The 10,732-nt window shown below is 40.3% G+C and overlaps 1 protein-coding gene across 2 annotated transcripts in view; it reads left to right on the top strand.

Moving 5' to 3' along the window:
• The window catches only part of PDCD1LG2 (programmed cell death 1 ligand 2), a 59,925-nt gene that overhangs the window by 29,677 nt on the left and 19,516 nt on the right, over positions 1-10,732 (top strand). For both annotated transcript variants that reach the window (XM_017506859.2, XM_017506858.2), the window contains exon 4: positions 4,776-5,045. In XM_017506859.2, the coding sequence (XP_017362348.1) occupies positions 4,776-5,045 (270 nt within the window). The remainder of the gene's footprint in view (positions 1-4,775; positions 5,046-10,732) is intronic.

Below are 10,732 nucleotides of genomic sequence, written 5' to 3' on the forward strand. Positions count from 1 at the left end.
AAAAAAGAAAACTACAGACCAATATTCCTGATGAACATAGATGCAAAAATCCTCAATAAAATACTAGCTAACCAAATCCAACAACATATCAAAAAGATAATCCACCATGATCAAATGGGTTTTATACCAGGGATGAAGGGATGGTTTAACATCCACAAGTTAATAAATGTGATACACCACATAAACAGAATTAAAAACAAAAATCACATGAACATCTCAATATATCTAGGAAAATCTTTTGACAAAATCTAGCATTCTTTATGATTAAAACCCTCAGCAAAATCAGCATAGAAGGGACATATCTTAAGGTAATAACAGCCATCTGTGACAGACCCACAGCCAACATTATACTGAATGGGGAAAAGTTGAAAGCATTCTCCCTAAGAATTAGAACAAGACAAGGATATCCACTTTCACCACTTTTATTCAACATAGTACTGGAAGTCCTAGCCAGAGCACTCAAAGACAAAGAAATAAAGGGCATCCGAATTGGTAAAGAGGAAGTCAAACTGTTGCTATTTGCTGATGATAAGATCATATACCTAGAAAGCCCTAAGGGCTCATCCAAAAAGCTCTTAGAACTGGTAAACAAATTCAGCAAAGTTTCAGGATACAAAATTAATGTACACAAATCAGTAGCTCTGCTATATGCCAACAGCAACCAATAGCTGCAAAAATAAAATGTAATACTTAGGAATATACCTAACCAAGAACATGAAAGACTTCTACAAGGAAAACTACAAATCACTACTGAAAGAAATCATAGATGACACAAAATGGAAATATATCCCATGTTCATGAATGGGTAGAATCAGCATTGTGAAAATGACCATACTGGCAAAAGCAATCTATAAATTCGATGCAACAAAATACTCCCATCATTCTTCACAGAACTAAAAAAAACAATCCTAAAATTCATGTGGAAACAAAAAAGAGCCCACATAGCCAAAGCAAGAAAGACTAAGCAAAAAGAACAAACCTGGAGGCAGCACATTGCCTAACTTCAAACCATACTATAACACCATAGTCACAAAAATAGCATAGTACTGGTATAAAAATAGGCACATAGACCAATGGAACAAAATAGAGAACCCATAAATAAAACCAAATACTTATAGCCAACTGATCTTTGACAAAGCAAACAAAAACATAAAGTGGGGAAAGGACACCCTATTCAACAAATGGTGCTGGGATAATTGGCAAGCCACAGAAGAATGAAACTGGATCCTCACATCACACCTTATACAAAAATCAACTCAAGATGGCTCAAAGACTTTAAGACCTGAAACTATAAAGAAGGTGTTTTTCCTTGAGCAGTAAGTCAGATAACTTGAATTTCTAGAGTACTTCCACCACTTAAATCCTAAAATTTACTCATCTTTTCCTAAGAATATCACCCTCAGTCCAGCTTCCTCACTGTGGGAAGCAATTTCTTTCAGCCACTTCCCAAATAAGATGCTGTGGAGACATTTCCGATACTGCAAAAATGTAGGATGCGGGATCCTGTCCCTTCCCCAAACCTTACTGATTCTTGTAGCTGAAGATCTCTCTGTCTCTCCCTATCTGCTCCCTCATGTATCCTAAGCCAAAGCCTCAGCCAAGCTCCCAATTCCTGGCATCCCCACTTCTGCAATCACTTCTCAACTAGGACACCAAGATTAGCTTCTTGTCCCAAGCAGGAGTGGGTCACACCCTCACCCACAGTAGAACAAACCCACTCTGCTTCTGTTTATTCTACTTCAGTCCCCAAACGTTTTGAGAATTTACAGAAATAATCTGCAGTGTGATAATATAAAATGATTACAGAAGACATCGAACCAAGGGAAAGTAAGTGTAGATAAATAACATAAATGAGAGATAAAGTGAGTACTTGAAATGCACACTTCAGATACTGTTTGATTGTAAAAGATAGGCCAAAGTTTTGGCTTCAAGAAGACTGGTGAGTCTAACAGGTCAAGTCTTTCAGTAAGCTGCTTCAGAGCCTGAATCATCTCATCTTCTCCTAGTGCTGGGTGTTCCTAAGTCACCCAGGAGAACATATTCCTCTACCTGCTTATGTTGCTCCATCCCTAGACATCTGCAATTACACAGAGACACATCTTCTTATGGTGATTCCAATGCAGAATGCACTTACAAAATAGGAATGTGAATTTTACCTACCTCATAGGGTTTATGTATCATTTAAATTCAATCATGTATTATATGTATTATGTATATTTATGTATTAAGGGGAAAGATGTCAGAGCTTTTTAGGACATACCAGCAGGCCCAGCTAGGTGTGCTGACCTGACCACATGGAGAAAAACTTCCAAGGAGAGCCAAAGTGCCCACAGGTTCTGGTGGATGTTTCATAGTGCAGTGACCCTGCTCTCTAGTGAACTCAGATCTAGTGGGTATTGTTTGCTATAATGAATCAAATTATCAACTCTTAACATTGAGACCCACAACACAGGAGGGGAACAGAGGGACAAAAATTGTGAAGAAGGGCACGGACATTCCTTCTCTTCCACAGGATGTAAAAGGACATGGCACAAAGTTCAACACATAGAAAACAATAAGTAAATCATACACATCAGATGGTTTTCACACAGTTGTTACCATTATTTTAATGGGAAACTGCTTTTCACAAAGTTTATACCTATTTATACTTCCAACAATTTAGGAGAAAAAAGTTTTATCACACCTTTGCCTTTACTTCAAGACTACCCTTACTTCAAAAACTGTATTAAAATTTAATTTCTTTAAGGACTATTTCCTACCTAATGAAAGCCAGTGCTCATTCCCTCTTCCTCTAACCAAAAATCAACAGGTGACCTCCCACACTGCCTGGTAACTACATATGGTGTTGATATTTGTTTATTTTTAGCTATAAATAAGACCATCGGACAGTTTGTTCTTGCGGCTTCTAGTCTCTCTCAAAATCTTGTCTATTTTATTTATTTTTAAAGTTTTTATAAGGTTATAAAGTTTTAATTTTAAAATTTATTTTTAACTGTCAATGTATATTTATGAGGTACACTGTGATGTTTTGATCTTTCTCTCTCTCTCTCTCTCTCTCTCTCTCTCTCTCTCTCTATATATATATATATATATATATATATAATAGAGTCAATCAAGCTAGGCACAGTGGCTCACACCTGTAATCCCAATACTTTGGGAGGCCAAGGCAGGCGAATCACCTGAGGTTAGGAGTTCAAGACCAGCCTGACCAACATGGTAAAACCCTGTATCTACTAAAAATACAAAAAATTAGCCAGGCGTGGTGGCAGGTGCCTGTAATCCCAGCTACTCAAGAGACTGAAGCAGGAGAATCGCTTGAACCCCGGAGGTGGAGGTTGCAGTGAGCCGAGATCATGCCACTGCACTCCGGCCTAGGCAACAAGTGCAAAATTCCATAAAAAAAAAAAAAGAATAAATCAAGCTAATCAACATATCTATCACATCACCAAGTTTTTTTTGTGTGTGGTGAGAATGTAAAAAATTGATGCTTTGAGCAAATTTGAATATATAATACATTATTATTAACTGTAATCATCATGCAGTGCAATAGATCACCATAACATTTTCCTCCATTCTGAGACTGAACAACATTTTCCCTTTCCCTTTCTCTCCCCAACTCCAGCCTCTGATAACTACCTTTCTACTCTGTTTTCTATGGTATATTCTTTTTCAGATTTCACAAATAAATGACATCATACATTATCTGTCTTTTTGTGCCTGGCTTATTCAACTCAGCATAATACCCTTCAGTTCCATCCATGTTGTCATGAATGACAGATTTTACTTCTTTCTAAGGGCTGTATAGTATTCCATTTTGTATGCATGCCACATTTTCTTTATCCATTCTCTGTTGATGGACACTTAGGTTGGTTCCACATCTTAGGTATTGTGAATCATGCTGAAATGAACATAGGAGTACAGATATCTCTTCAACATACTAATTCCAATTCCTTTGGATATATACTCCAAAGTAAGATTGCTGGATCATGTAATTCTATTTTTAGTTTTTTGAGGAACCTATATACTATTTTCCAAAATGATTATACTTAGATCTCAGCTTTCTTGAGAGCAGAGAGCCATATCTGATTGATTCACTTAGCATATACTGCAAAGACGCATGTGTGTGCATGAACTGTATGTGTTTGTGTATATGTATGTGTATGTGTTGGGGAGAAGTGCAGAATAAATACACCCAACTCTTGACTATTTATAGACATTATATAGGTCTTTTTTTTTCTTCTCTTCTTAATCTCAAAGAAAACAGAGGAAAGGAGGAAGTGAAAAGTAAATTTTTGACTGAATATGTTTGAAAAAGTACCAAATAAAGTGAGATAATATAGTGATTTTAATTTTTCCGTCCTCTTTCTGGCCCTCAATTGTGAAATAATTTACACCACTATAAGAAAGATGCCACAGATTGTGGTAGCTTAGACCACTGTTGAGATCTGGAATCAGAATTCCAATTGTTCAAATATTGGTTCTGCCAGTTATAAGCTCTATGACTATGAGCAAAATATTCAACTTCTCTATCTTCAGTTGCCCTCAACAAAAATTGGGAATGTCAATGATGCCATCTTCATTGCACTGTATGAATTAAATAATTCAATGTGTGGAAAATAACATGATATCAGGGACATAGAACATGTCTACAAATGATAACCATTATTACTTAATATCGATAGTGATCATTTTATTCATTTCACATGGCATTAAGTACCAAGCTTTATAGGAATCAGAAAATAAAGTCTTATTTCTTTTTCTTCTTTATTGTCCAGCTCCCTACAGGAAGATACACACTCACATCCTAAAGGTTCCAGAAACAGATGAGGTAGAGCTCACCTGCCAGGCTACAGGTTATCCTCTAGCAGAAGTATCCTGGCCAGACATCAGCGTTCCTGCCAACACTAGCCACTCCAGGACCCCTGAAGGCCTTTACCAGGTCACCAGTGTTCTGCGCCTAAAGCTACACCCTGGCAGAAACTTCAGCTGTGTGTTCTGGAATGCTCCTGTGAGGGAACTTACTTTGGCCAGCATTGACCCTCAAAGTAAGAGCCGCCCCCCTTCCTATGTCTGTCAGTCAGGATTCAAGCAAGAAACAGATGGCACACTCGAGTGATTTGAAGAGTGTAGTAAAGGGACTATTTACAAAGATGTGATCAGCATTTGGAGAAATGACAAAGGATAGTGCAGAACACCGCGGCTTCAATATTGGGGGAGCAATTACCACTGTTGGAGAAGTTACTGTAATCAGAAGGCAGCTGTAGGGAAAGCCCCACTTCACAGGCGCTGTAGCCACAAAATAGGAAAGCTGCTACCTGCGGCAACTCCAAAGGGTGGAAGCTGGGTGAATGAAGATCCCAACCCCATTCTCCTCCCACCCTCTAATCTCCTGCTAGTGCCTCCCATTGGCTGAACCCAGCTAGAAGTCAGAGAATATGAAAGTCCACTGTTGTATTCCATAAAAGTCAACTTCTTAGGGCTCAGAGCAGTGTTGAAGTGTACAGAATAGATATGGGGAGGAAACAGAAAGTATCCAGCACAATAGCTAATCACTGTGGCTCATGCACAGTGTCATAAGCCAGCAGGATGAAAAGGACTTTGCTGTATTTGCTGCCAGTCAGCTGGTTATGGTTTTTTTTCCAAGAAATTTGGTCTCTTACAAAATCCTTCACAGCCTTGACTGGCTATGCTGGATATTTTTGAAAGTGATCCCATACTTTTGAACTTCATATACCAGCAGAATTTCAAACAATCTTGGGAGAATAACAACTTATACTTGCCAAGTAAGGATAACTAACATCTAGCATCACAATCATTTCATAAGAGACAGGTAATTTCATCACTGGGTACATATGTTTCCTAATGCTCCTATATCAAGTTACCACAAACTTCACAGTTTAAGATAACACAGATTTACTATCTGGTATTTATGGAGGTCAGAAAGCCAGATCTGAGTTTCACTGGGCTCAAATCAAGGTGTCAGCAGGATTGCAGAGGCCCTAAGGGAAGAGTCCATTTTCCTGTCTTTTCCAGCTGCTAGTGGCCACCTGCATTCATTGCCTCATGGCCCCTCCTTCTATCTTCAGAGGCAGCAACGCTATCACTCAGCCCTCTGCTTCTATCACCACATCTCTCTCTCTCTCTCTCTTTTTTTTTTTCTCTCACACACACACACACACCCTTCCATGTCAGTATTTCCTTGACTGTAGGCGCCACACTGTCCTCCATCATTATTCCCTCTGGANTTTTTTTGAGATGGAGTCTTACTCTGTCACCCAGGCTGGAGTACAGTAGCATGATCTTGGCTCACTGCAATGTCCGCCTCCCAGATTCCAGCAATTCTCTACTGTCTCAGTCTCCTAAGTAGCTGGGATTACAGGTGCCTACCACTACGCCTGGCTAGTTTTTGTATTTTTAGCAGAGATGGCCATGTTGGCCAGGCTGGTCTCAAACTCCTGACCTCAGGTGATCAGCCCACCTTGGCCTCCCAAAGTTCTGGGATTATAGGCATGAGCCACAGCTCCGGGCCACCACATCTGTTTCTTTAACTAGCATGTTTCTCTCTTCCACCTCTTAAGGACCCTTCTGATTGCATTAGGTACTCCATCCCCCCCAGTTATTCAGGGTGATCTTCCCATCTCAAGGTCCATCTGCAAAACTCCTTTGCCATGTAAGGTGACATATTCACATGTTTCAGGGATTAGAACGTGACATCTTTGGGGAGAGCCATCCTTTTATCTTCTCTACTGAGAAGGGATATACTTTCAGAATAAGGACAGTCCCTAGTACTGATTCGATTTGGCTTTATAGAAAATTCACTATCTTGTCATTGTATTTCACATTTTGCCCTTTGTCTTAGTTGGGTAAGACAGAGCCTACAATAAGAACTTGTGTGGCATGCAGGTATTTAATTTGCAGTCGCAGAGGGAAGAAGCAAGAGATTTGGGAGTTTAAGAGAGGATAATGTAAGAGTATATTATCAAAGTTGTTTGTGTAGGCAACAGAAACTCAAATATTCAAGGACCAGCATGTAGATAGCCTCCTAAGATATCTTCTCAAAGAACTGCAGGTGGAAGGACTCGTTTAACTGCTTCATGCCCATTGGTTGACAGGAATATGAACTCCATTCTGCTGCTGAGCTAGACATACATGTGGGCTGAGTGAGCTCTCTCCAGCATCTGTAGCATCAGAAAAGTCACAGGGAAGAAAGAAAAGTATCCAGTTTAAGGTGAATTATTGACCTTAAAGTGAGTGTAAGCCCACCCAGAACTCTACCTCAGCTGGCTGAAGTGAGAGGTGAGGCTGAGAGGAAGTAAGGCAGGACTGCAACGTCCCCGTTTATACTGTTCAAATCCACTCATGCCCTACATTAAGTCTGCTCTGTCACTGAGACTTCTAGCTGGGATGCAGCCACAATCTCTGCAAAAGATTTAATATGCACCAGTTTGTGGAACAAGCTGCAGTTCCTGATGCTGCTGTTGATCCCAAGCCACAGTTTATATTTGTTGTCTCACTCATCCACCATACATTCCAGATTTCCCTCACCTAACACCTCAGATGGAACAGTTTCTTTGCCTGATGGAGTGACCCAGACTTTTGACCCCAAGAGATCTGAGCTTTTGATCAGCATGTCCTTAACAGACTGGGGTTGTTACAAGTATCTTTTCATTATCACTGGACATGGAAGTAAAAATAACCAGTCAATCAATGAATCCCTGAGTTCCAGACATATTCTTCCTTGTCTCCATTATGTAGTGGTGTTCAAGATTTTCATGACTATCAAGATTGATTACTCCAACAGTATGGTAATTTTTTTCTTTGCCCACCGGTCTGCCAATATAAGCTCCAGGTGACCAGGCCAGTAGCACAGCATTGGATGCAGTAGAACAAGCACAGTGTCCCCTGCTAGAATTCCCTATAGGAAGCCAGATCTTTGATCCAGCAGAGCCTAAATTTGTGGGGTTGAGTGAACTTTTATAGATGAGTCATTGGGAATAATGGTGAGAGAAGCCAACCTGCAGCATTGGAATATCCCTGGTACAGATGAAGAATACGTTTGAGGAGGTTGTCAGGAGGAAGTTAGACCCTGCACAGAACTATCACCATCAAGTACAGATGGGGTGAGGCAGACAGGGTATGAACTAAGGCCTCAGAGATATCTGATGCTTTATCCCAAATTAAAATTGATTTTTTCATGGAGTGACACTGATCCACAAACCAGACTCTAAGAACTTTGCAGTGACTAAATACCCATCTCATCATTACTTTCCTAGTATTTTCTTCTGGAAAAAATTCTTCCCCAATACAGTTTTCAGAGGCAGCTAGATGCACTGTCACCTCTTTCCTCTTCCCACTTCCCTACCTATCCACAACTTACTACCCAATGCCAACACTAAAGTTAGCCCAGTTTCTTTCTAACTAAATTATTAGTTTAGAAAGAAAGAGAGGAGACACGCTAAGGACCTTAGAGGCTAGGCACAGTGGTTCATGTCTGTAATCCCAGCACTTTGGGAGGCCACGACAGGAGGATCACTTGAGCCCAGTAGATTGAGATTACAGTGAGCTATAATCGTGCCACTGTACTCCACTCCAGCCTGGGCAACAGAGTGAGACTCTGTCTCCAAAAAAGAAAAGGAAAGGGGAGGGAAGGGGAGTGGAAGGAAAGAAAGAAATTAGAAATCCATCAATTTTAGGACCAACTTCAGGTAAAAATAATGAATTAGGCAAGTTGGTCTTTCAGCATTCTCTGTCTCTCTTTACATCATGGTTAAAACCATAGACTTGTCACCTCAGGAGAAATGAACTCTAATTCATACTAAAGCTAAAGCCTCTAAAGAGGCTTAAATATGAGCAATCCCAGGAGAAGTTTTTTCCCCTGGAATTGTTTATTCAACTGTCCTTTGTTATGCGGAATTTCCTGCCTTGTTAAGTGTAGGCTAGTACTTTGGATGAATTGTAGTTTTCTAGAAAGACACTTCTTATTTAAGAACCTCTCCAAGGAAATAGGGGCCTGCATAAGATGAATTTAGAAATAACTAGAGTCCACCCTTTGCACCACTGATTATGTCAGTGTGTTATTCTGCATGGTAGAGAAGGGAAAGGGCAGTCCAACCATTGCTCTGGAAGCCTTTATGCTGTGAGAAGTTAACAGTGGAGTAAAATGGCCACTTGCCCCGCTCTCTTCATGGGAGTCAACACAGCTGACTAAATAGTCAACAACCATGGGAGAGACCTGTGGTATCTTCATCAGAGCTCAGGATCTCCTAGGATATCACTCATAAATGCAGCCATCAGGGAGATGGAGAAATCTTTGTACAGCTAGAAATTCTCAACCTGGTTTTACCCATCCTTCCCAGCTTTGTATTCGTCCTACTGTTCTCTGACATGGATCCTCTGCTTCATTAAGCATCCCTTCCTGATCACATGCTCTCTGAACTTGGTTGCACCTTTTCTACTTCCATGCTTTCTTTGTTCAGGTTTTTCCACATAAATATCATTATTTCACTCCTCTACCAGCTCCAAACCCACCCTCTCTCTGGGGCAGATCAGTCACTCCTGGACACAAGGGGGTCTTTCCCTCATCTCACATTTTGAGACCTATTACCTGGACCATATGTTTGCCTTGTAACTGTTCTTGCCTTTTTAATTGCTATTTTATTTTCCATGTAGTTTTATTGTTCACACAGGTCTAAAGAAAAAACAGAGTCCTCTGTTCATAATAAGTGCTCAACAAATGTTGGGTTGATGGGTTGAGACTTGATCTTAGATAATCTCAGTTCCATCATCCCTGCTACCAGACTGTGTGGACAGCCAGGTCAGAGCAGCCAAATGATATTTTAGTTTGTGGCACAAATACTAGCAACAAAATAACCAAAGTCACACATCCGCCTATGAGTTCCTTGCTTCTATTTCTCAAGGGCATTTTTAGGTTGTCTTATGACTGTTCCCTTTCTACTTATTCTCATAAATTGAGCTGTTGACTGCTGTGACCCATGAGCTTCTCCAGAATTCAATGTATACAATTAACACAGAAATGACAGTATTGGGGGGTGGAGGGTGCCTGTAATCCCAGCTACTCAAGAGGCTGAGGCAGGAGACTCTCCAGTGACTCTTAGAATGGATGACTGAACATTCCAAATTTCAAGAAGAAGTTAGGGAGCAACAACAGATCATTTTCCTTTTGAAATAGTGTTTCTTCTGCTCAGCCAGTTGTTGTATTTTCATTAGGAAATGGAATGGGACTAGAGCACAAAAAATAAATATAAAGGGACCCTTGTGGGGCTGGTAGAAAAGAGAAGCCTTTCTAGGAGACCTAGAAGTGACTCCAGGCAGTGGTTGAGGGCATGGGCTCTGAAGTCAGACAGGTTTAAATTTCAAACCCTCTCTTTACTACCTATTAGTTTTGAGAAACTGAATATCCTACTTAGCCACTCTAGCACTCAGTCTCTCATGCGTAGAATGAGGGTGGGTACTGACAGATAGCTTATGTGGTTATCATGAGGATTAAATGAAATGTGCTTGTAAAGTGCTTAGTACTCAGAAAGTGTGCAAACAGGAAAAACATTTGGTATCGCTAGCAAGTTGCATGCCTTACTTGTGATTCATGAAGTTGTAGCAAGGACAAGGCAAATATTGTTTGCCATTGCATCATTTTATCATTGCTAAAGAGTATGCAATTATTGGCCAGGTGCAGTGGCTCATGCCTGCAATCCTAGCACTTTGAGAGGCCAAG

This window comes from Cebus imitator, unplaced genomic scaffold, assembly GCF_001604975.1.
Source record: "Cebus imitator isolate Cc_AM_T3 unplaced genomic scaffold, Cebus_imitator-1.0 Scaffold364, whole genome shotgun sequence".
Classification (NCBI taxonomy): domain Eukaryota; kingdom Metazoa; phylum Chordata; class Mammalia; order Primates; family Cebidae; genus Cebus; species Cebus imitator.